This window comes from Daphnia magna, linkage group LG4 (genome assembly GCF_020631705.1).
Source record: "Daphnia magna isolate NIES linkage group LG4, ASM2063170v1.1, whole genome shotgun sequence".
Lineage (NCBI taxonomy): Eukaryota > Metazoa > Arthropoda > Branchiopoda > Diplostraca > Daphniidae > Daphnia > Daphnia magna.
This window is the reverse complement of record NC_059185.1, coordinates 247,346-271,886: the sequence shown is the minus strand read 5'-3', so window position 1 is coordinate 271,886 and position 24,541 is coordinate 247,346. Positions and strand designations below refer to the sequence as shown.

At 42.5% G+C, this 24,541-nt stretch overlaps 7 protein-coding genes across 19 annotated transcripts; 2 read left to right on the top strand and 5 right to left on the bottom strand.

The window, feature by feature from the left end:
- The first annotated feature begins 27 nt into the window (after positions 1-27).
- On the top strand, positions 28-773 carry LOC116921601 (josephin-2). Its single transcript, XM_032927958.2, has one exon. It carries the CDS (start codon positions 210-212, stop codon positions 753-755), a length of 546 nt encoding a protein of 181 aa, XP_032783849.1. The 5' UTR covers positions 28-209; the 3' UTR covers positions 756-773.
- On the bottom strand, positions 689-3,539 carry LOC116921565 (fez family zinc finger protein 2). 3 transcript variants are annotated; one of them, XM_032927909.2, is made up of 11 exons: positions 3,385-3,539; positions 3,017-3,181; positions 2,874-2,959; positions 2,664-2,808; positions 2,496-2,599; positions 2,223-2,435; positions 1,871-2,140; positions 1,567-1,803; positions 1,414-1,503; positions 1,147-1,336; positions 689-1,054 (listed from the first exon to the last, which is right to left on the bottom strand). In XM_032927909.2, exons 1-11 carry the CDS (start codon positions 3,431-3,433, stop codon positions 780-782), a joined length of 1,824 nt encoding a protein of 607 aa, XP_032783800.1. In that variant the 5' UTR covers positions 3,434-3,539; the 3' UTR covers positions 689-779. The 3 variants fall into 3 exon arrangements, with proteins under 3 accessions (XP_032783800.1, XP_045028041.1, XP_045028042.1); XM_045172106.1 differs by having other exon boundaries at positions 2,874-2,954; XM_045172107.1 differs by lacking the exon at positions 689-1,054 and having other exon boundaries at positions 1,152-1,329.
- Positions 3,540-3,626: 87 nt separating this feature from the next.
- Positions 3,627-5,747, bottom strand: LOC116921586 (protein disulfide isomerase Creld1). Of its 4 annotated transcripts, none has more exons than XM_045172111.1 (7): positions 5,497-5,747; positions 5,265-5,409; positions 5,062-5,208; positions 4,791-4,991; positions 4,413-4,725; positions 4,250-4,345; positions 3,627-4,052 (listed from the first exon to the last, which is right to left on the bottom strand). In XM_045172111.1, exons 1-7 carry the CDS (start codon positions 5,523-5,525, stop codon positions 3,832-3,834), a joined length of 1,152 nt encoding a protein of 383 aa, XP_045028046.1. In that variant the 5' UTR covers positions 5,526-5,747; the 3' UTR covers positions 3,627-3,831. The 4 variants fall into 4 exon arrangements, with proteins under 4 accessions (XP_045028046.1, XP_032783831.1, XP_045028047.1 ...); XM_032927940.2 differs by having other exon boundaries at positions 4,247-4,345; positions 5,497-5,745; XM_045172112.1 differs by having other exon boundaries at positions 3,627-3,793; positions 5,497-5,741.
- A 729-nt stretch (positions 5,748-6,476) lies between these two features.
- LOC116921557 (transcription initiation factor TFIID subunit 4) lies at positions 6,477-10,377 on the bottom strand. 2 transcript variants are annotated; one of them, XM_032927887.2, is made up of 8 exons: positions 9,957-10,377; positions 9,287-9,867; positions 8,826-9,230; positions 8,546-8,755; positions 7,612-8,461; positions 7,236-7,549; positions 7,050-7,172; positions 6,477-6,984 (listed from the first exon to the last, which is right to left on the bottom strand). In XM_032927887.2, exons 1-8 carry the CDS (start codon positions 10,333-10,335, stop codon positions 6,871-6,873), a joined length of 2,976 nt encoding a protein of 991 aa, XP_032783778.1. In that variant the 5' UTR covers positions 10,336-10,377; the 3' UTR covers positions 6,477-6,870. The 2 variants fall into 2 exon arrangements, with proteins under 2 accessions (XP_032783778.1, XP_032783779.1); XM_032927888.2 differs by having other exon boundaries at positions 8,826-9,221.
- A 130-nt stretch (positions 10,378-10,507) lies between these two features.
- LOC116921597 (metaxin-2) lies at positions 10,508-12,081 on the bottom strand. Its single transcript, XM_032927955.2, has 7 exons — positions 11,921-12,081; positions 11,624-11,751; positions 11,447-11,563; positions 11,299-11,391; positions 11,072-11,236; positions 10,930-11,006; positions 10,508-10,863 (listed from the first exon to the last, which is right to left on the bottom strand). The coding sequence occupies exons 1-7, from the start codon at positions 11,964-11,966 to the stop codon at positions 10,671-10,673; spliced, it is 819 nt and encodes a 272-aa protein (XP_032783846.1). The 5' UTR covers positions 11,967-12,081; the 3' UTR covers positions 10,508-10,670.
- Positions 12,082-12,695: 614 nt separating this feature from the next.
- LOC116921596 lies at positions 12,696-15,718 on the bottom strand. 7 transcript variants are annotated; one of them, XM_045172117.1, is made up of 7 exons: positions 15,583-15,718; positions 14,004-14,396; positions 13,764-13,930; positions 13,538-13,705; positions 13,389-13,478; positions 13,207-13,309; positions 12,696-13,129 (listed from the first exon to the last, which is right to left on the bottom strand). In XM_045172117.1, exons 2-7 carry the CDS (start codon positions 14,092-14,094, stop codon positions 12,903-12,905), a joined length of 846 nt encoding a protein of 281 aa, XP_045028052.1. In that variant the 5' UTR covers positions 14,095-14,396; positions 15,583-15,718; the 3' UTR covers positions 12,696-12,902. The 7 variants fall into 7 exon arrangements, with proteins under 7 accessions (XP_045028052.1, XP_045028050.1, XP_045028051.1 ...); XM_045172115.1 differs by lacking the exon at positions 15,583-15,718 and adding an exon at positions 15,104-15,240; XM_045172116.1 differs by lacking the exon at positions 15,583-15,718 and adding an exon at positions 14,659-14,801.
- A 952-nt stretch (positions 15,719-16,670) lies between these two features.
- Positions 16,671-23,134, top strand: LOC116921553 (mucin-17). The gene is made up of 7 exons (XM_032927884.2): positions 16,671-16,840; positions 16,914-17,023; positions 17,095-17,297; positions 17,793-20,443; positions 20,511-21,877; positions 21,950-22,575; positions 22,646-23,134. The coding sequence occupies exons 1-6, from the start codon at positions 16,730-16,732 to the stop codon at positions 22,527-22,529; spliced, it is 5,022 nt and encodes a 1,673-aa protein (XP_032783775.2). The 5' UTR covers positions 16,671-16,729; the 3' UTR covers positions 22,530-22,575; positions 22,646-23,134.
- The last annotated feature ends 1,407 nt before the right edge of the window (positions 23,135-24,541 follow it).

Below are 24,541 nucleotides of genomic sequence, written 5' to 3'. Positions count from 1 at the left end.
CAACTGTCAGACTTCTGGCGTTTGTTTATCTAAGAGACCAAAAGAGATAAACGTTTGTTTTGATTCTTGCATATAAATTTTAGCACCTTCCCTGTGCCCAAGCATCGATAGATTATGATACCGATTCCAGACTGATATGGAAACGTTTTAAGATAATTTGTTGCAGGGGCTTCTATGTTTCATAAGTCGTGAAATTTTGCGTGAAAGAAATGAAATCTAAACCAGATATTTATCACGAAAAGCAGTCCAAACAACTGTGTGCGCTGCACACTTTGAACAATTTGTTTCAAAAGCCTGATACATTCACTAAAACATTACTGGATGAGTTGTGCATACAGCTGACACCAAATTCTTGGATTAATCCCCATCGTTCTGTGTTTGGATTGGGGAACTATGACGTCAATGTTGTCATGGCTGCCATACAGCTCATGGATTGTGAAATGGTGTGGTGGGACAAGCGAAGAAGAATCACACCCCATGATGTTAATAGTGCTATTGGTTTGATACTAAATCTACCAAGCCCAAGTAGGGTCGGCAGCTTACTGTTCCCATTCAGAACAAAACATTGGCTGGCCATAAGGCAATTTGACTCAGTTTACTACAACCTGGATTCCAAATTATCAGCACCAGAGAGCATTGGAGATATCCAACAGTTGATCGAACATTTAACAAGACACCTGAATGAAGATGATTGTGAACTTTTTCTTGTTAACTCTACAAAGCCATGTACACTTGCAGTTGCTGAACTGATGTAATATACAAATTTAACTGAATCTGAATTATTTTCTCTTGCTGTTGTTCAGAACAAACTGCAACTGTTGTTGGTTGTTGGCTCCCAGTAGATAATGTAGTGGTGTTCCTTCAAGCATTAGGTGACCATGCTCATCTTGTGTGATAAAAATTTGAGCGGAGTCCATCAGGCTGCTGTTACTAGCATCACCAGAACGAGAACTGTCCTCCTCGACTATTTCAAGGAAACTTGCAGCTTCTGTTTCGCCAACTATTTCAAAACCTCCATCCGGTAAAGGACGCACAAAATGAATTTGGTCATTCTCTGTAAATATTGCAAGTCCATTAGAACCCAAATTAAATTCCTTAAGTATGCATGCGTATGGATGGGCATCAAGTAAAAAAAATTCTGTTCACCTAACTCCGTGGTAGGTTCACAAGAGTTAGAAATCGTATCCTTGAATGAGGAAACTTCGATAGCGTTTTCCTGGCGACATGGGGTTTCAATAGAATCCAATATTTTTTGGTCCACTTCAATAGATTCTATCCGTACTACTAGCTGGCCGTCGTCGCCCATCTGCTGGGATACGGTTGCCACCACTGCAACCTTAACAATACAACATGTTAGCAACGAATTCAGCATAGAATTTCGCAACTGTGAAGAACCAAATGTCCTATCTTTACCTTGACTTGACTTGGTTTACAGGAAGGATCCACTTGGGCTGACTTTTGGGCAGATTCGGCTAAATCTTCTGACGTAGCTGATATCAATAACTAATTTTTTAAAATAAAATAATGCAAAACAAATCATGAAAAATAATAGGGGATCACGAATACTTGTTTGTTGTTTGGAAGATCAAAAATTTTGACCAAAGACGGGGTTCCATCTATGGATTTGAGCAGAGCAAACGCAGTTTGGTTCGTATTTCTCGCTTCCTGCATACTAGGAGTTTGAATGGCATCGATCAAAAGTCCCGCTGTATTTCCGTCTTCGTTCTTGGATTGTAAAACTTTTGAATTCGACCTTGTAACAGTAGGCTGTTTTAATGTGACTGACTCAGACGCTACTGCTACCTAACAGTCATTTTTTTTTAAATTAAGCAACAATCTGATAATAGCAAGAATTCGCATTGATCTTTACTTGAACCTGTTTCCTATTTGAAGCAGGAACACGATTCTTGCGATTGGAGGAAGACCTCGATTTTATCAGGTTGTGGGTTTGCTCCTCGTGTAAAGTGAGAAATGCTTTCTTGGGAAATTTTTCGTTGCACAGCTTGCAGGAAAACTTGTCGGTTTGAGCTGCACGCGTCGTTCCATCTGCTGGACTTGCTTGACCGTGAAGTTTCATCTTATGTACAACTAGATTGGACATTTGATTGAAGCCTCTGCCACAAATTTCACACCGATACGGCTTCCGAAAAAAGAAAACGTAACTTTTTTTATCCGCTTTTTTTTTTCGATTTTTACCAGTTTACGAAAATTACTGTACCTACCCGTTCATTTGAATGCGAAAATATATGATTCTTCAAGTTGCCTTTTTGATGAAATCCTTTCCCGCACACATGACACTTATGCGGCTTATCGTCAAAATGTGTCCGCCGATGAGATATTAAAGTGGAGACTCGATTAAATGTTTTCTGGCAAACTTCACAGACGTAAGGACGTGCGTTTGAATGTATGGCACGGTGCTGTGATAACGTACTCATCTACAAAAGAAACATAATTGGTTTTCGGCAGAAGCAAAATTCAATCATTAAACGTATTACTTGACGAAATGCTTTATCACAAACATCGCACACAAACTTTCGTTCATCAGTATGAGTTGGAAGGTGACGCATTAGCGTATATTGGTGTCGGAAATCCTTAGCACCTAAAATAAAAAATGCTTAACAATCAAAACTAGTCTTCATATAAAGGGATGATTTTCTACTTACATATGCCACATTCCCATAGCTTCAAAATCTTTCCTTCAATTTTTACATATTTTACAAGATGTAGTTTATCTTTGGGATCTATTAGGCCATCTTCATTGGCACTCTGGTTTCGCAGCTCTTCCAGTTCTTCCTGACATGAAACAATCTAGCAAAACAAAATTAAATTAAAAGCAAGAAAAAATATTAATGTAAAATTTATAAGAAAAGTACATGGTATCTCAGAAGATCCTGCCCTTTTCTTTTGGCTTTCTGTTGTGTATAATTTGGTGAAGAAAACTCTATTTCAGCAGCCTCTTCTAACAAAGAAACCCCTAATGATTCACAATATTAAGGAAACAATGAAGGATAACTACCTTCAGCAGCAAGTCTGTCGATATCTTCTTGATTGACACACACCAGTTCAGCATCCTGTAATACTTCTCCTTCTTCCAACTCTGTTGTTAGTGCTTCCGATGAGGACTCCATATCATAGTCTTCTGGCATAGTTTCCTCAGCAAAAGAGTGTACACCAGAAAATTCTAGCAAAGTTTTTGGTAATCATAAATTTGTCACATTCTGATCAGTTTTATACGATTGAACGAAGCGGCTAAATCACAAAACAAAAGACAGTCTGGTAAAACAGAAGAAAAACAGTTTGAGCCTAATTCATGAATGTGATGGAAATTCGGGACAAAAGCTACGAACGATTTTTCACATATTTTTACAATAAATCATAAATTACCATGAGATGCATTGTTGCTCATTTCTACGTCATAATCTCTCATAACCATGTGTTTCAAGTATTCTTTTTTCTGTGATTGACACTATACGTTGATAGAGCAGAAGCAGAGATGGCTGTCTAGTGATAGCGCCATCTGTAGCAGGGGAAAAGTAATTATACGAGGATGGGTTTCATTGCATTTCTATATTAGTTCCCAAAATACAGTATCTTGTAATTTGTTTAAGGAAATAAAAAATTACGAATAGACCAAACAGTTGTGTATTTTTGCGGAAAAATGATGCACATGTACAAATTAGGTTAATTCCACTATCCATTCAATAGCACAATGAGAGAACAATTCATGCTACGCCTCTCTTTGGTGAAAAGCGTCATAGTTCAGTGTTTTGCTTAGCTTCTGATACGGCAGGGTCTAGATAAAAAGAACCAAAAACACAAATAAGTGACTTGTTATTTAACGATCTGAGCGCCACTAAGAGGATTTCCAGTGTTGGGGTCTTCGTTTTGAATTGAGTATTCCGAAAGTGAAATATAGGCAGCGACACAAACGCCGACCAGAGCAGCTAAAGTAGTGCTGCTCTGGAGAATGATGCAGGTCGACAAGCACATCCCCAAATAAGTTAAGTAACGAAGGCTGGATCCCTGCCAACTCTGCGTCCAACTTTTAGGCCCTTTACCATAAAGCAAGTTCATGTTTAAGCAACAATGAAATTTAATATAAATGAAGAAATGAAGTGAACCCCAAAAGGCTTTAAGCAAAGTAATCTTGAATTCAACCATGCAAATAAAACGAAAGCCAGGCAAGCTGGGACAGAGAAGGCGTTCTTCAGTGTGCTAAATATGAAAATAAAAAGCTCATCCATACCTCCTCTGCAGACGCCTTCTTTGAGCTCGTAATTTTCCGCACATTCGATGCAGTTGTCGGGGCCATCGGCGGTACAACCATTACATGCTTTATCACAATCTATTGAAAATTAAATTTTTTTAATTAGCACTTTTTCATGACAGGGATTTGGCATTTAAGAAAATACTTATGCAAGTATGCGATCCTGGGCTGTTGACACAAAAACTGTTTTCTTTGCAAGCTGTTTTATTAGTCAAACATTCATCAATGTCACTGCAGCCTAATTCGGTATCCATAAACCATCCGTCGTTACAGGCCAAGCAACCTTTCGGCCCAGCTTGGGTGCACGCATCTTTACAGGAGCGATGGCATGCAGAGCATAATACTTTTTTGTCGTCTCTATAAGAATCGTAAAATCCACTAGCGCACTGTTGACAAAGCTCGCCGGTATACGCGGTATCACAGATACACTTTCCATTGCCTTTTCTGGTCCCTGAGCCCTAGAGAAAAATTTCCTATCATCAGAGCATGTATGGTTTATGTACATATGCTGATTGTCGCAAACCTTGCATTTTCCATTAGAACTGCACTCCATTTCAGGAGATGAACCTGGACAAGGTGTACAGTCAGGACCAAAGTGATGGTCTGGACAGCAGACTTTCAACTTTTGGATGCAGAGCCAATGGTGAAGGTCTCCATGCACTTTTTGGTGGTTGAGAAACCAATCTTCTATTAAGGATTCATGAGCTTCAGCCAAGTTATGACACTGTACAAATAAAATCAATGTAAACTTAACAAGAATTCACAGAATGTTTCATTCTTGGAGAACTGTTTACTTGATCTTCCCCCTTAGAAACGTCTGTGCATAGTTTTTCTTGAATTTCTACTAGACGGACTTCACTATTGGCATAGCTTCTCAGCTTTTTTTCCTCCCAGTCTGCATCACCTCCTTCAAATTTTCCTCTGGATGTTCTGTCCATTCCCTGCGATTTTCTAATAAGTTAACTTGGTCTTAACATGTTTACTCAAACATTCTCACCTTTCTGAAGGAATCTACCAAAGACCTGCAAGCTTGACATGGTGGTAAAATATGTGCTTTATTGCGTGTTAAATTGTGGTTTGGAGGGTCAAGAGCTATACAGCAGCTCAAAGTAAAAATTACATAAAATGCAAAAATCCAAAGCCTGATACAAATTAGTGATTAAGCAAAGATGATACTTAGGCTCATAGCAAAGGTAAGAAGTGTGACAATGTCTATAGATTTGTATTACCTTTGAATGGATTTTTTATGTTGGTACATTTTGAGCGTAACAAGACGAATGAATACACGGTATTCAATTTAATTAACTGCTCGGTAACCGAGGTTCATGTAAAGTCTCAAAACGTGAAGTAAATTCTAAATGATATTGACAGCTTACTGAATGAATGACAACACGTCCTGTACACGCCGTATAACTATCCAAAAAACCGGGACACTCTGAGCAATCTGATTGGTCCACAAAACCATGACGTCACGGGTATTGATCGCCACCTAATATGCGGGATTTTCACACACCCAAACTGTGAATTCTCCTCTTGAAACGTTTTTTGGAGCTTGAGAGTATTTATCGGTTGTTCGCGCCACAGCCACAGCATGATCAATTATACATGTTTCAATTTTTTAAACAAGAAAATATTATAATAAATAATGTTCGGCTACCTCCTTTCAGTTCATTTTCCTTTTAATAATGGAGACGGGATTTGGGGTAAGGACACTAATATAACAAAGGTGGGTTTCTAGCAGATAAAATTGGTCGTCTATCGGCATTTCGCGGTAGTGTGCGTGCAAATAGTTTAAATTAATATGTGGAAGACGAACGATTTCAATTATTTTCCGTCTACAAGGTATGCAACTGTAATAAAATAAGCAAAATAAAAAATTACTCTAGATTTCTCATCCTTACAGAAAAAAGCAATAAGAATAATTTGTTTTTTATATCGCTTAAAAATAATAGAATAGTTTGAAATTATGAGCCGAAGACGTTTGACACTCTACCTTGTCAGTTCTTAATCCAAATCATTGTTTCTTCAACAGCCTATTGTAGCATACGTTATCGCATATGTACTGAAACGTATGGGAAGAAATGAACTAGATGAATAAAGAATGAAAATGTGAATGAGCGATAAGCATGAGAGACTCAGCTCTGTATAGCGTCAAGGCTCTTACTTTGTTCTGCGAATCTCTTCGTTTGATGTAAAATCAAAAGTTGGCGTCATTATAAAGCATTCCATGATTTCGTCATAACCATCCACACAGTGATACATTATACAAAAGACACGATCAGTTTAGAAAGGGATAAAGAGAAATTCAATCCGCTCCCTCACAAATAAATCAACAGTATGTACAACAGAAGATGGGCGGGGACAGATGCGGTGAGGAGGAGGAAAGAACAGAATTGCATAACATTGTTGTTGCTGTTATTAACACAAAGAGTGTCGGTGGGACAATCGGAGCCTCATTTTTTTTACCACCAATTAAACGCTCCTTTTTTCCCCGTTGAGAAACCCTGTGTGCATCTCTCATAAAGTTAACAACGGGCATGTTTATGGGCAAACAAACAAGTTAATGTTTACGTGTTTTAAGAGACGACGGAGACAAAAGAGGACTACTTGAGATAAGCTTTATACAAGAGTGGTGATCGTACAGTTCCTTTCTCTTCTTTTAGCAGGAACAGCAAATCCCGAAGATTTACGCGCTTAACACGCGGTCGTAAAGGCACCTGGAATTGGCGATGTAGCTCGTTAAATTGAAATGCATTGAATGCAAAATTAAATTTGATTGTACCTGGTTATACGAGCCGGTAGTACCAGCCAGGTCGAGTTTGGGCTTTTTTCTTATACCAATAGCTTGCAGAGCCGTCATATTGGCCTCACGTTGTCTAAGTTCCTCCATTTCAGCACGTTGCATCTAGAAAATAATCACGTTTAGGTAAAACAGTCTGAACGCAATGAGGAAGACATCAAGTCGTACCTCTTTTGCTTTTGCTTTCAATTTCGCCTGTTCCGGATCTTCAGCTTTCGAGCGGGATTTTGCAGCTTTCAAAAGCATTTCGCGCTGGATCTCACTGTGTCTTCGCCGCTCCAGTTTATCGAGCTCTTCGAGGAATTTTAGCTGACCTTTTACGTCTTGTTGAACTTCGTAACGGGCATCTGTCTTGACGACTTCCATTCTATGCTCCGCCGTAACAGCAAGCTTTTCCAATATCGTTTTCAGTCGTTCTTGGGTGGCATGTGATATAAGCGAAACTACTTCTGGACTGGGATCGCCTAGACCATTCCTAGAAGCTAGATCAAATACAAAACGTGTACTTCCTTTAATTCATTTAACAACAATTATGTGTTAATACCGATTTGCTGGATTCGTCTTTGCAAGGGTCCGGTGAAAAGGAAGTTTTCGTCTTTGCAGGAACGAATTTGAGTGCCGATCATATCAGTTGAGCCAAGAATACGCTGTGATTCTTCCGCTAAGTTAACGCCACCCATGGCCGCCACATCGTTGATGTCGTTATCAGCTAGACCCGCTAGCGATGAACCAAACGTGAAAGCTTTTTTCTCCTTAGATGCGTCTTTAGGTCCAGTAGATGCAACTACGGGTCCTTTGATACCACTTTGTCCAACGGACATTGTAGGCGCTGAAGTCACCGGTTTGGTTCCTGTACTAGATGTCAGAACCGTGGAGGTCGAGGCCACCATGACTGAAGGAGTTGGACCGGCTGTTGTGGCAGTCGTTGTTGACGTCACGCCTCCGACTGGAGGCAGGGTGATTGTAAACGAAAGAGGCGCTGGGGCGTCGGTGGTGGAAGGTTCAGTCTTTACGGCCGAAACGGCCATCATCGTGGACGCTACAGTCACCGCCGCTGTTGTCGCAGTTGCAGTCACTTTTGGCGCCTGCTGAGCTTGTTTAGCCTTTGGAGTAGCTTTATTTGCGGCCGGTCTTGGTAGCCGCGGAGTGGACAGAACAACGGAAGAGGCACCAACCATTGTAGGTGCTTGGACTCGAACCTGACCGCCCATTGGTCGTACCGTTTGAATTTGCGTCGGACCCGCATTCACTCGGTTAACTACACTCTGTTGCTGAGGCTGTTGCTGTACAACCATGGGTTGTGGAGTGCTGACCGTAGATAAGGCTGGTGGTCGGATTCCATCAATATGCAACTCTCGTGTAGCTAGTGAGTGTCTCAAGTAAGGTAAGCTTTTCTATTAAACCAAATTAAGAAGTTTTCACTTTAAGGGACAAACAAATCGACTGTAACTACGTAATTTAACTGGCACAAAGAATACCTTGAGAAATGGAATGAGGCAAGGCTGGGGAGAGGAATTTAGTTCTCGCTGGAGTTTTGTTGTAAACTCTTCCGGTTCAACCTTTGCATCCACTAAGCCCTGGATAAGCATTTGAACGTTGGTAGCCACCGACTCTGGCTGCTCACTCGCTAGGCGAAGCAAAGTGGACAGAAAGTTTTTGCACTTAACTTTGGCCGTGTCGGGTGTCATCTGTTGACAGATCAAAACAAAATTTTAGGGGTCCATCTTTTGAACGTTACCCTTAGACTTTTTAAATCACCTGTCCAGAATTGCTTGCCGGGTTCGATGTTGGAGCTGCGGCAGGAGCAGGAGTACTCGTGGTGGTAACGGACACATTTCCTCCCACGGGTGCTGCCGTAGTGGCAGGCACAGGTTGAATAGTTGTGGAGACGGGAACTTGCAAACGATAGGTCGCTCCAACATTTTGGTTCATTGCAGGTGCGGTATTTGATGCGGTAGTTAATTGCTGAACAGCTTGATGTTGCGGCTGTTGTTGCTGTTGAGCCACATTAGTTACGTTTTGGAGCGAGGGAATGTTGGAGGTAACAACCTGTGACCCGACTGTTGTGCCGGCTACAGGTCCGGGACCGACTCGTAAGAGTTGATATTGCCCGGTTTCAGTTTTGACGAGCAAATGACCCTGAGCTCCCGCAGCCTGGAAACCCTTTGAATTAGAGAATCAATCAGCACGGGGATTTATGTTATTAATCGATACGTTACTTGTAAGGCTTGTAAAGTTATTCCCATTTGTCCAGGTCGGGCACCAACCATCTGTTGAGGTGCCAACATAACGCGGGGAGCAAGAGCCCGATGAGCAGGATTGTTCAAAGCGGCCATATTTTGTATATTTTGTACATTTTGTGGCCTCATCGCATTCATATTCACTACTTGCACACCCGCCGGAAGAATTCCTGCCCCTGCACTGTTTATCACCGTTGTCTGCTGTTGTTGTTGAACCACTTGGGTTCCTTGTCTTAACACTTGAGACTGATTCAGGGAAGTGACTGTCCCATTTGTGCCCAGCACAGTAGTTTGTTGATGTTGTTGGTGTTGTTGGTGTTGTTGATGTTGTTGTTGCTGCTGTTGTCCAATCACTGCTGTTGATGCTACAGTTGGGTTTACTTTTGTCGGAATGATCATCGTGCCTTGTTGAGAGGTAGCTGTTGAGGCAACCATCTTCTGTTGTTGCTGATGGATCACCAAACCAGATAATGTTGTCGTAACAGTTCCTGAGCTTGTGGTCAGCGTGCCATTGGGTAGACCCATACCCCCTCCTGCAAACTGCTGGATATTGACCAAACCTTTGAAGAGAAAAAAAAAAAGATTAGTCATCTTAGTCTAGTTTAACTTCGTCCTAGGGAGACACAAACAAATAATAGTGACGTGTTACCACTAGGGTTGCCATTTGGAAGTATTGAATGGACGGTGGTTGTGTTGGGTAAATGAATTGAAGAAACTGTAGAAGACGACGTTGAAAGCGCGGATCCAACCGAAACTGATGTTGCTGGCGCGCAAGTTGTTGTTGCGTGCAGGCTATTGCCGTTTCCCGCGAATGTTGCCGTTGTGGTGGACGGGGCATTGGCAGGCTGCAGCGGTGGAGGAACCGAAGTAGAGCTTGTCGTAAATACCAAGCCGCCGCCTTGTGTGTTATTACTAGCACCAACATTTGCATTACTCAACTGGCTCTCGAGTGATCCAACTAACGCGGACACAGCGTCGGCATCCGCTGACGGGTTCGAGATTAAATCGTCCAGGAAGCTAGACGCCATCTTAAACTCTCTCGCCCGGTCCCCTAACTGACTTGTAAGCAGACCCTTTCCCCTCCTATGCCCTAGCGACAGAAAGCTGAAACGTGTCACTCCTCCCCTCGCTACTTCCAACAAACCATCTAGTGCTTATTCTTACAACTTAAACTATTTATGTATTTGAACTTGTTACTTATGCGTTTTCTACTTTCTTTATTATTTCTGTCAACAGCTTGTGCAATTTCACTTTATATAATTCTTTAATACGATACTGCTAAATAACATCAGTGAAACGCCAAAGTTGCTGGGCTGTAATCGTAGGTATTTTGTTGTTGTTTTTTCTTGGTACCATGGAAAACTTAGTTGAAATTGTCGCTATCACCGTCCGTTGTGTTGGCGGTTGGTTTCTGGAAAAAAGCCTTCTCCAGGAATTGGCACGCCTCAACCAGATTCGGGTAGGATCTCACGATAGATGCTAGACGATTATCTGGCAAGGGCGTGGTTAACAGTGTGAAAACATGGCCAAAAACTACCGCATCCAACTCCGTGCATCTTAATGATGAGCAATAAGTAACAACTAATTATGTATTTCATAATAACACTATCAAACTTTCATACCTATCATTAAAGAAATAGAGATGATTTCCGAGGCGCTCACTAAGGGCATTACAGCAATGATCGACATCTTCATAAACCTACAAAAATAATTTTTTAAGACAGTGTCCGCAAAAGTGAAAATCCATTTTGTGCTATAATTTACTTCATCAAGTGTTTTTGTAATCCACCCTAGGGCAGTCAGTTTTTTGGTGACTTGTTTCTGTTTCCTCCATGTAAGCAGAGTGTTCAAAGGCCAAGAATAGACAGATCCATATCGTGGGCATGTAACTTCATTCAAGACATTTTCATCACACCAACTGATATATAACTATTAGAGTAATTAACAAAAGCTTTAGAAATTCAAACAAAAATTTTAGAATCATTTCATACCTCTGCATTGCCCAGTATGTTGTTTGCTAACGACATATAGGCCCTCATGTCAGCTTTTTGAGCAGCATCCAAATGATCAGTTAGATTGATACCCTATTGGCAAACATACCTTTTCTTATGCTTAATTAGATAAGTGTTTTAAACTTACTTTGTTAGCTATAAAGCTCACAATAGGATCAAGATCAGCTACAACAAAGGCACCACATTTTATGAAGGGCAATTTCCCAGATGGTGACATATGTTCTGCATTGCTTCTCATTTCAACCTTAATAAAAGAATTAAAAGTATGATTGCATTTTTTTTCAAATCTTATTTTTTAATATACCTGAAATTCTAGCCCACACATTCGGAGAAAAACTTGGACAGCAAGGGAATTAGCTTGATCTTGTAGAAGAATTTGTTCAACTTCATATGGCTGGTAAAGTTTAACATCAGAAGGCCAAGGCTCCAAAGCTTTATGGATGTTGAAGAGGCAAAATGCATACAAACGAAAAAAAAAATATATATATATATATATATAATCAAATAATTCGGATCTACTAGCCACCAAATCTTTGAGTGACACAGGCAAATTAGAAAAACTCTAACAAATATTAAATGAAGGATTCTTCAACAAATTTACCACCAAGCTCAAAGGAAATAGAATCCGTTAATAAAACCGATGGCATTTTCACAAAGAGAAAAGAAACAAAATCTCTGAATATTTGCGGCCCAAATATTTGTAGAAGAAAACCAGGTGCTTCTGCGGGCTAGCTCAGGGTTGCCAATGTTATAAAAATAAGACAATAGGTTTACTACGTAGACGTACCGGGGTGGCCCCGAGGCAATCGGTGCGCTTTTTTGCCGATCTGGGTTCGCATTTCGGAGCTTGAGGTGGACAAATTTTCGTGGCATCCCGATTCAGCCCCGAATGCCTTTTTCGGGGCGGGGCGGTTAACCCGACTAGAGCTAATTGGGTGCAGATCGCTAGTGGGTACTGCTACGGCACCGTACCGCATCGCCCACCGCGTACGTTACTAGCAAAAACTCGAGGCTCGACTGCTCGATCACACGAACAGAGAGCAACGGGGCAGACTGACTGAAATTACTCACTTAGCAAGAATTATTACTTTACTTTTCAGTTTTGTTGAATACAAAGCGTATTTAGCGTAACGGTTGGAGCTTTCAGTTCTGTTAGGCCACTGCGCGATCACAGTACTATGCATATTATAAAACAGTCACTACTTTAGCTGAAAGATATAAACGTAAAATAGGAAAACTTTTACGTGCAGTGCCATTAATGTCTAACTCTTTGGATTACCAAAGACAATTCCACTTCGAAATAGTTTAACAGACCGCTTAGGCTTTGATATTCCTCTGTCACTAGACAAGTAAAGTAACAAAATTTGTACACGTCGGAATTTTTAAAATTTCATTTCCCTTTTATCCGATTGCACACCATTAATGTGAATTAATCGACAATCAAGTTGTCCTGGAAACTCGAACAGACAATTCTTAAATATCGTTTGTGTTCAGGCTCTACAAACAGAGATATTTTTCTTGATACAACTAAACAAATAGCTCGCCAAAATTAATAATCTTCTGATTTTTACTGCTAAATTAGTTTAAGGATGAAGTTCGCATATGCCAGCTTTCTCAACGTAGCAGTCTACATCGTTCCATCCTCCTTCAAATTCCGGGAAAGCCATACAGTCTTCTTCACCGAAAAGTCCTGCACCGCTTGGTTCTCCGGAGTTCCAATTCACATAACCTGGGATCATGGGTGCTCCAGTAGTTTCCCATATCCAGTTTCCCTCGCCTTGTTGATCAGTAAGAGACGACCAGCTGTTCACTACGATATGTAATTTTAAAAAATTTGAACATTGTCAGGGAAATTTGTTTAAGTTGAACTTTTATTCTGACACTTACCGTTCCAAGCGGAGACAATTTTTTGTTCTTCGTCGTAAGATTCCAGCGAGACAAGTTTCATGTAATTATTATAACAGAAAATCATTTGGTCAGCCCGGTTTCTCTACGTGCCAAAATTGTAGTTAACAGGAATCAAGTTAGATGGGAACTAATTAATTGTTAATTATATATTGGATAGTCACCAGTGCAAAATTCGCGCAGTAGCACGAAGTTTCGTCAACAACTCGACCACATGCAGTGTTTGCTCCCAGATTAAAAGGACATTCTACCGCCTGTAGAGAAAAAAATCCACAGCTTGACTCAAGAAATTATTTCAAAGAAGGAGACATACCTTTTGAATTTTTAGCTGCAAAACAGATGCTCTAGTGCCCCTAGAACGCAATGTAGCCACCGAAGATGTAGTGTAGATAGCAGGATGCAAGTCTTTATTGGATGCCTCGTACTCCTTTTGGTTTTCTATTTGAAGGATAGGAGAATCCTTCCGAAATCCGTCATGTATCTTCGAAAGATCAGCGTGTTAAAAATTATACAAGAATTAGATTAAATTTTTCATTTACTGTCAGGTAATCTTGAACATCTTCGAAACTTTCGCTGATCAAGGTGAAGACCAATATGCGATCCTTTTGCGTCTGTATGACCCATACACATTCGTCGTCACGCAGAGATGGGATGTCAATTACCATCGAATCTTCAACAAATACCTTCGCTCCACACACTGAAAAACCAATAATTACAGAAAATAATTCTTTTTGTTGATGTGAAATGGCGATTACTTTAAATAAAGGGAAAACTCTTACAGAGTGGGGCAACATTTTCATCGATGGTATCTGCATAAGTAAGAAGTACAACGGAAATGAGAATGAGGAAGAACGGAATTGTTTTAACCATTTTTTTAAATTAAAAGTTCTTTACGCAATTAAAATGAAAATATCAAAGTTGAATGTCAGTTTACCAGACCACCGAAAAGTGTTTCGAATGGATCCAAAGCTAATGACTTGTTGCCCCACACGGCTCACTTATATACAGACAACTGGTTGTTGTCACAGCCGATATGCTCTTGTTGCCTTTTTTAATCTGTTTGTTTTGATATTTTCAAACGTGGGTTTTTTGGCGTTTAACGAGACTGAAAACTCTCGGTTCGGAGATCAAGACTGGAAGTGTTCTTAGGTTCCACAAGGCCATGCCATTTCCTGGCAAAAGCAAAAAGTGGAATATGGTTAGGGTTTAAGTTGCCAAACCCATTTTAACTTATCTCGGCCAAAATATGATAAATTTACCTATCTGGCAAAATATATATATACACAGTACATATAAAATAAATAAACTAACATAAACCAACAATGGATAACTCTTACCAGACATGGCCTACAACTTTCATACGCATGCACAAACCAACATAGAACCCGGCTTCGTTGCTTTCCACTTGAAATTCCAAACATTCTCCGAGCTTACCATATGATGACTCGGAAAAGCAGACAGAAGGCGATAAATTTCCAAAGCATACACGTTGTAATCGAACCTCATTAAAGATGTTTTGTTAAACTGGTTTCAACAAACCCACAAGCAGTCGCAACGTCAGGTAATTTATTCAAAAGTTTCCTCCATGAAACTAGAAAGCTAAATTTAGCTGTTGAGTGAGGCCAAAAATATTCAATGCAAATGATGCGACATGTCTGCAAGAGCTGTCCGCCTTTCCGCGTGACAACGACAAGCATCATCGAAGGCCGTTTTACATGCTCAGCCTTTTTGAGCCATTTTAAGAAATTGATGAATTTGAAATTCAACAATCGGCATGGCCGTTGCCGTATCTGGTGTCCTTGTGTCAACAGACCTTGTCGTTCAGACCAAACCTTTTTCGGCGAAGAGCCATTTTGACATTTCCGTATTTATCACTCACCTAGTGTTTCACACTTTACAAAACTATTTAATTTATACAGTCCACAAAACACTCGTGCAGTAGGAAAACTAAAGGAAACTCGAAAGGATTAATGACAATGCCATCATTTTTCCCTCCTTTTTCACACACAAGCTTTTCAACGTAAGATGGCGTGGACCGACTGCTAACAAAGTGTGCAAACAGCGCCACATCGTAAGAAACAAAACAACGCCAGATCAAAATTATTCCATCGAAAAAATCAACAGCTATGTGAACGAATCAAAATATGGCGTTGCTCATTGGCAATATTGTTGAGTCAGTGCATACTAATTTAAATGAAACGTTTGAAAGTCAAAGTAGTCATTGATGACTGATGAGTGATGACTCAGCTGACAGTTGTTGCAACTGGGTAATAACTTCATACTGTAATCTAACAAAAGTTTATTTATCATCTAGAAAATCTTAACAACTGATTTATTATTATGTTCTTTAAACCTTACATCAGCCAAACATTGTTCTTTTCGTTCGAGAATGAGACGTATTATCCAGCATGAAGCCGCAATGGCGCTGCCAGTCAACGCTTTCTCTCCCGAAGTCGGCGTGTCTCTTTCGAGCCGAATGGTGCAACGAATGGGTTCTGTTCGTGTGGGAAAAACCAGAAAATATCAAAGCCATCCACTTCTATGTAGTTCTCCACCACCATAAGAACGTAGTAACCCGTCTGCTCCCACCCACCTATACTTTTCGTACCCACCCACACTACTGGGGTAATGGTGGGCGCCAGACGGAACGGGCGTTTATATAACGGCGTGAAGAGGGAGGTTAGCATAGAGAAGAGAGAAGGGCAGACAGCGCATACACATACACACCCGGACGCTAACTTCAATGAATGGGAGGCCCTCAATCTGTTTTGCCCAAGTTTCACCCACTACCACCACTATACCACCTCTCCCATATAGACATATACACAGTGTTTTTTCGTCGCAGATGTTTGTGACCTTGGGTCCTTTTTCAGCACGCATACTCACGCACACATAGATGAGAGAGGTTCACAAGCGAGTGACTTTTTAGCTTCTCTCTCTCTCTCTCTCTCTCTTTTCGGTTCCCCCGGCGTGTGCTGCTGCTTCTCGCTGCAATTGTGTGACGCAATCTTAGAAAATCGTACCACGTATAATTCACGGAGAGCGTATCTGCGCCACCCACACCATTTTCTTGCTACTATTCGATTGGATGAAAAGCAATCGTCGCTGTTGTTTCTCTCTGTTTCTCTGTGTGCGTGTAATGTGTGTGCACACTTGCACTTTTGAATGGCTTCTTTTTCCGGACTGATTGACGGCCGGATTTTATTTTCGTATTAGTTTTGTGCTGCAAGTTAAAGTGCTGTGCCAGTTCCGGAAGCCTAACACGGTCACTGCGTCGTGCAAAGACGCACATTTCTAACAGATTGTGTTTCCTTTTGCCAAATACTTACATATACCTAGTTTTTCCCTTGCAGGCAATACAAGTGTTTTCAGTTGGTGCAACTATTTGTGCCCTTCTAGTCTCATCTGGTCAGCCATTTGTGCTCCAGTGACAGCAGCTTTGAATTTATCAACTTTGAACCATGCGCAGCTCACCTTTGGTACCATTGGATTTAACTTGCTGAGAATGATGTTACCCCACGATGTTACAGATCATGCAGAAGCTAAGAGGCCAGATTCCACTGAGCCTCATAGGCCAGGAGGGATTCTACTCTTTGGCTATCTACGTAAGCTCAAGGTGAACTATCATTCTCTTATTGTACTACATATTGTTCATCTGATTTACTTAATTTTTGTTTGGACCTTTGCAGCGAATGAAGAAAAAATACTTCATTTTAACAGCTGGCAGTGAAACCAGTCCTGCTCGACTAGAATATTTTGATTCAGAGAAAAAATGGAAGAACGGCCAAACAGCAAAAAGGTACTAGCTAGGTTTTTCTCACAGATATCTAACATCATTGCTTTCTAAATTTGTTGCTTTATGTTTTCTAGGTCAATTGTCATCAAGTCATGCTTTAACATTAATAGGAAGACCGACTGCAAACATAAGTTTGTGGTTGCCCTCTACACCAACGAAGACTGCTTTCCAATTGCCTTTGATTCTGAGGAAGAGTTACTAAAATGGTTCATCACCTTACTCAAAATTCATCTTGTGGGCAAGATTGAAGAAGGAGATGAGCTGAAACCTATTTACGGTAAGATGGTTGTGTTGATCAGCATTAGTTTCATATGCCCACAGCTTTGAGACATATATCCAAATCCAATCAAGTCTACAAATAACCTGCTTGATCATAAGGGTTCTGTGGTCGAATTCTTGTAAAGAATCTCGTGGCGTTTTATAATTAGCTTTCTTTCTAGTCACGAGGAAGAGAGGAACCTTACGACCGACACGGTTGGAATGTTTTGTTTGCCCACAGCGACACGCGATTTGATGCAGCACCAAATAGTTGTGTCAGACTCGTTAGGGTTGTTGGAAAAAGAAAAAAAAAAAAGCTTCCAAGCCGGAGATAAAAATAGTGACATGAATTTCCGAGAATGCCTGAATGAAAACAATCAACGCTTACGGCTATTTTTAGCCAGACAATAGTTAATACAGTGTTTGTACCGAGACTACTATCTTCATTTTGTTTTTCTTTTGGTTGATTTATTTGAAATGGCTTTTCTTTTTTCTTTTTTCTTTTTCTGAACAGAACATGTGTGGCAGGTGACGGTACAACGGAAGGAGTTAGGCAGCCGAAAAAACATCGTGGGCCCCTATCGTCTATGTTTGAACACAACCTCACGAATTCTGACTCTCTTCAAGATGCCACTAAGCCTTCCACTGGAACTCTGGGAATTTCCAGTGATGACGATCCGTCGTTGCGGCCACATCAATTGTCAGTTTTTCATGGAAATGGGTCGTGGAACGATGACGGGGGCTGGTGAACTCTGGATGGAGCTGGAAGAAGCGGCTGTCGCCCAAAATGTACACGGAGCTATCATCGAGGCCATGAGAAATTCTGCAAAAGAAGATTTAGGACCGAGGCCAAGGACAAGGTCGTCTTCCGCCAACGAGCAAAATCGACCGTCGCTGCAGCACTCCTGGAATCCCACCGCTGCCTCCGCCGCCCCAGTATCAACAGCGATCGGACTGGCCCGGAATCGAGCGGACAGCGTACCTTCCAGATCGAGAACGACAAGTGAAAGCGCCGTTGTTACCCCGACACATGACAGTCGACCATCTTCTGTTCTGTACGCCCAAGAAGGATCCTCAACATCACCTCCCATGGCCGCCAAGTCCATACCTTCTTCGTATTCCATGGAGGACTTTGAAGCTCCCCTTCATCCGGTGAGCAATCACATACGTAGCCGTCTCAGTCACACGGCCACGCCTGAAAATAGTTTACCCAAGGAGTCAACGATCCTGGAAGAAGATAGAAGCGATGGCTATTTGCTGATGTCTCATGGAGAACAAGCTCCCCCGTCCTCGGATTACTTGTCCATGACGCCTAGAGGCAATTTATCGTCTTCGCCGAGTTCTGCTATGGGACACACACGGGCCCTTTCCCTTTCCAATACCTCAGTCCGAGGCGGATATAAGAACAGGGTTACGCCCGTGCCATCGGGCGCACCGCCAATCAAGCCGCCGCTTCACCCTCAAAATCCTTATATGGATATGTCGAGCCCGGTGACGACATCGACTTGGGCGTCGCCTCCTCCTCCTAGCGCTCAAGATGGTTATCTGCCCATGTATCCATCCGGAAGCGCACCTGGCTCGGTTGGAACCCGTTCTGGAACTCATACTCGATCCAGCAGTTTCTGTGATGAACCGGTGGAAAGTTACGTGCCCATGGCGCCGCAAAGTGTGGCCAGTTCGGTGACGTCACGAGATGAAGATGGGGGCTTGTACATGGATATGCAGTGTAGACGTAGTGTTCCAAGAGACCCCCATCATCTTCGCGGTCGACTTAGTCCGGCCAGCGGTAGTTCATTAGCCAGCTCTTTTACTTCAGGGACGCCCCCTGTCGGTCGGTTCCAAGAATATCACCTGGAAAAGGTGTCCTCCTTTCTGACGCCATCGGAAGACGACGATTCTCTGTCCTCGCTGAGTTGCAGACAGTCCCGAGCCTATTCGGTCGGTTCCCGTCCAGATATCAGGGGGCGAAAAATGACGCCCGTCACTCACGATCAACCACCTCCTACTGCGGTCACTGCAGCTCCACCTATGGGTTACACAACCACTGGCCATCCAACTTCAGCCAGTCAGGATGCCAGAGTGAGGGCGTATTCCGTTGGAAGTCGGGTGACGCCTGGTAATAACAAACTATCGGCCTCAAGCAACGGTTCATCTTCATCCGTCAGCTCATCTCGCCACGAGCTGGAACCATCAACCAATCTCGTTCATCCGAGCCCTACACATGGCCACCAGCAGCAACCGGATGAAAGTCAACGTAAAAAGTCATTGAGCGTGCCCTATTTAGGCACTTCGACGCCTGCCGGATCGGTTGCAAACATCCCTTACGCCGGATCAAATCCGACTGGGACTTTTTTCCGCACTCTATTGAGTCAGCAACAGACGGCCGTTCGTCGGGAAAACGATTTGATGGAAATAGAATATGCTCGGGCTTTGAGCGGCCTTAATGTCAGCTCTGAGAGTTTCTTAGGAATCGACCAGGTCGATTGCGCTGCAGCCTGTTCTTATACTGGACAATTCGGATCGTCCGACAGTGTGGGCCGCTCGTCTGTCGCCTCAACAAATTCCAGCACGACCGGCGCTGGCGGGCGGCCACGATCGGCTTCTAATCAGTTTCGCCCCTCTTTCGGTTCCAATCGCAGTATTGTCTCTGGCAAACCGAAATTAGATTCTTTCCGATCTAGGGAAGGAAGGGCGCGACTTGAACGGCTGGAGAGCGTACCGCAGGGCCGCGATCAAGATTACATCGAGTACGGCGAGAGCCGTCAACACCTCAGAGGACTTGAATCACCGGATGTCAGTGGCCCAAAAATCGTCAACAAGACGGAACATGATCAAGACAGCGCCGACGAATATGTTGAATTGGCAAACCCTGCCAGTAGATCGAGTGACGTTCGCTTGTCGGTCTCCGAATCGGAACAAATTGGCAGAGTCGTCTCCCCCGGAAGCGATTACATGACCATGGACGGATCGAAGAACAAAATGGTTGGTTCTATGAGCACTGTTTTCTGTCGAATAGGTCAAGATCCTTCATCCAGCTACATCGATATGAACTTCCAAAATAAACGGACCCCATCGCAAACGGGGTCCGTATCCGATGAGTTTACCTATCTGCCTATGGACTATACACCTAGGTCTTCTAGGAACCCATCTAGGCAATCATCTCAGGTAATTCCACTTTCTGTAATGCATTCACTCTATAGGTAATTCAATTTTTCTATATTGATCTTTCCAGGCTGATTTGATTTTAGCACTCGGAGCTGTGTCGCCCTCTATTAGGGGCTCGCAAACCCCACGGTCAGAATCTGCTCGGCATTCGCGAACGGAAGAAAGTTTGCAAGAACAGAACTACATGGAAATGACGTGCGATAATCCGATAGGTGCATCTCAAAGTCTTCTTCATGCGGACAAATCAGTCCGTTCTCGCATTCCCAGTCCGTACGATGGTTCACAGACGGACTCTGAAGTTCAATGCGCCGTGTCAGCGAAAGGCAGCGGCAAAAAATCGGCTTTCCTATCCAATTTATTTGGGCGCAAATCTTTCAGTGCAGGAAAATCAACTACGTCCCCAACCGCCGTGACTCCAGCAGAGAGCGGTACGTTGCCTAGGTCCTCCAGAAGTATGCCGCCAAGTCCGTTCTCGTCACTGAAAAGGCCTAGCAAATCCACCAAGTCAAAACGAACCACAACAGCGGGATCGATCGCCCAATCACTTTCACCCGTCTCGCCCGATGTTGACTTATCGGCAGCTTTGTTGTTCCATCAACGCAGTCAAAGTTTGCGGTCGCATTCGATTGGCCACTCCCGCAGCAGCTTGCATAGCCCACTAACTCCACCCAGTCCATCTGCGGATTTTTCAATGGTACATCCGCAGTTTTCACCCCCGTCGCCGTCCGTAGCCCTTTCGTCCAAACCAGGCAGTTCGCAGCCGATCAGCATCTCTTCTCAAAGACAAATTTACACTCCACGGGGCTCCCCGCACACTGGACTCACTGCCCTTAATTTGAACCGCGTGCCCGATGCGGATGAATACGTTCTCCATCACACGAGGTACTCCGCCAGTCCCAGTCGGCTCATGCCCATGCCGACTTTATCACCTTTGCCGGAGGTTTTCCTCAATACCGTGCCGCCAATATCTAAAACTGAGAAGGCGGGCAACCGAAATTCTACGGCAGGAACAAGTCACGATGGATACATGAATATGGATTTTGGGACGAACAAGTCGTCGTCTACCAACATTCAGCAGCCTAGGTTCACCTTTGAAGAGTTGCCCGGCTCTGGTGAGGTAACCCCCACCATGCCCAGTACTCCAAGAGCCGAAACTAGCTTACCGGTTCGGATACCTTCAAAAGGGAACGACGATAAAGAAAATTCAGTCGTGTCGCAGCAAGCCAACTTGATGGTCGACCCAGAAACGCCCATTTCATCATTAGGCAATGGAACATCGACATCCGCAACACCTACCAACTCCATTCCAACTAAACAAAGAGCCAACAGTTTGGAAAAGATCGTCGGTGCATTCGAGAAGGCCATTATTGGCCCAAAACGACACAGTAGTGGAGACAAACCAATGAAACGTTCCAGTGGTACACTAATCCACAGGTAAATTTTAATAAATTGTGATTTACACGTTTGTAAAGTATTTAATGTTTTTTTTTAAATGTCTTGTCTCAGATCCAACAGTTATCAACCATCGTCAGCGAGTCGCGTAATTATTGCAGGCAGCAAGCCAGCATCGCTCTTTCCTTTGCTGATGGACATCCCAGCTGGAAAAGTGATGTCGGTTTCGACTAAAGATAGTCAGAATGGCAAGAATACGAAATGTCTAGCTGGTCAAAATTCAACTGGGTCGGCGAACCGTATGTCGACGTCTTCATTAATCAGTTTAGGCGAGGACTCGGTAGCTGGCGAGTTGCAAGCTGTCAATTGGAATACAAGTTCATCGACGTTTATACCGTTGACCGTCGGTCCGAGTCCAACTGCCCAACCGTCCAATTCACCCTCTCCGTCGCTGCTTTCACGGCCGACTTCAGTGCAAAGCGAACGAGCGATTCACTACGCCCAATTGGATCTGACACCAACAACTGGCCTGCGATCGACGCCTAAAGATGATTTCGTGGACGAAATTCCTAAAAGTCCACGCATTCCCAGACCGACTTCAGTGTCGGCGGGCTTTGGAGCTGATGTGACTACCTCTTACGCTCAAATTGATTTTAAGAAGAGCGAAGGCATCAAGACGAGTAACCTCTCGTGAAAAAACGATTTTAAAAAGCAGAAACATCTGGAAATGTATTTTCAGAGTAAGTTGTTTTTTAATTCTACTATGTCTATTTCAGATTAACTAATGGCTGAACATTTCTGTTATGACAGATTTCTCCCCAGATTAGTTGTCCTACTTGTCAAAAGAGGGCAAACTCGCAACTAGCCTCGGCCGTCAGCAACCGACCATTTGTTTTTCTTTCTAATTCTTCGGATTTTTTCCTCCTTGTTTCATTTTCTTTTGGTTTGTTTTCGCTTGTTTTTTTTTCTTTCACTCACGTAAACCCAGATGTAGCCCAATTTTTAATCTTCCAGTAATCGACTAGTCCTCGATTTTGTGCAGTTCTATCCCTCTAGCTTGTTTTAACTCGAGATACGTACGTATACATAGGGCAATGGCTAACCAAATGCTTTTTATAAAGTGTACCTAGCTATAGATTGTGGTGTACATGTTTGAAGTAATTTTCTTCTTAGTTTTTGTCGGGGGAAAGAGTAGTCTTTTAATTTTGTGCGTGTTTGTGTGTTTTGTACATGGCAAAAATGGACGGTTTTTAACGAAATTACGTCCTTCATATTTTAATACAACAATTGTGCATTTTTTTTCATTTTTTAAACACTTTGTTTAAAAATAACTCATGTCATAAACTGTTTTAGTTTTCTCGTCGGAATTTTGGATTTTAATCCAATGAATTTTTTCATTTTTGAGTCGCTCAATACACGCACCAATGTTTGTTGATACAAATATTTCGAAGGCTTTGAAAATACCGCAGTCACGCACTAGGACAGACACATCCGCCTCAGCTAGGCAAGCATTTTTTCTCATCTGGACTGGAAAATGGTTAAACCGTAATATTTTTTTCTTTCTGTCGGATACACTTTCGTTTTTGGTCGAAAAATGTGGAGGATTTTTAGAATTCCAGCCAAAAAATATCAAAAATCAAACTGGCAACCCTGAAGCTAGGCAAACTTGAAAAAATATAAAAAAGAGAAAAAAAGCGAGAAAATGGCTGCCTGCCTGTCGATGGCCGAGTGCGAATCAGATGTCTAATATTTACTACAATTTTGTGCGTCCTTATCAAGTGCCCAACGCAATACCAGGTAATTCAGTTAGAGCAACATGAAAATAATTGTTTTCCATTTTTTGGGTTCAGCACCTCCTGCCATTGGCTGTAATACAAGCTGTTGTGAAACATAACAAATACTGCTGTCACCCTTCTATTTATGCTGATCCGGCCCATTGAAAGCCTGGCATTTCCATCGATACTTTAGCTTGTATCTTCTTTCTATCTGCATAACATTGGTTACAATGGATGTGAAAGGTTAAAAACCTTTTGATCGGTGAACGATGGCAAGACAATTACAAAAAAGACAAATCTTGATTGGCTTCTCAAAGGTCTCTGGAGGCACAGCTGATTCAATTTTTGTCTCTTGACAATCCCCTTTCACCCAATTTTCATGCTCTACAGAGTTTTGTGATACAGTTTCTTTGAAAATGTTGGCACAATCGAATAACAACCTGACCTTTTCCTGTTTCAGGGTGCTGTTGACAGTTTCACCCTTCTGCCTGCAGCCACAATGGAATCGAGATCTTCTTCCTCTGCGAAAATGAGGACCCTTGCTTACATGCCCGTGGTGGAAGTCCAGGGTTACAATGCCCACAACAAGCTCCAGGTAGGACAAGCCCGTCTCATTCATAATTTGGGGTGGTATTCCGTTGGGGAGGCATGCAAGTTCTGTACTAACTTCACACAATCAGCTGTACCGCGTGGGCAGAGACTCGTTCACCATAAAAGGAAGGTGCGTGCGTCGTCACTTGTGTTTGCACGAAAAGCCAGGTCTTATCATCATGACTAGCGGCCCGTTGGTATTTTCACGGGCCATCGAACGCGTTTTCCCTCCTACCGTTCAGCTGTTCATCCACGCCACATACAACAGCAGGAGGCATGCCGATGATCTTTACTGATACAATGCCATGTTTTTGTTTCCGTTCCGTCGAAAGAAAGGAAA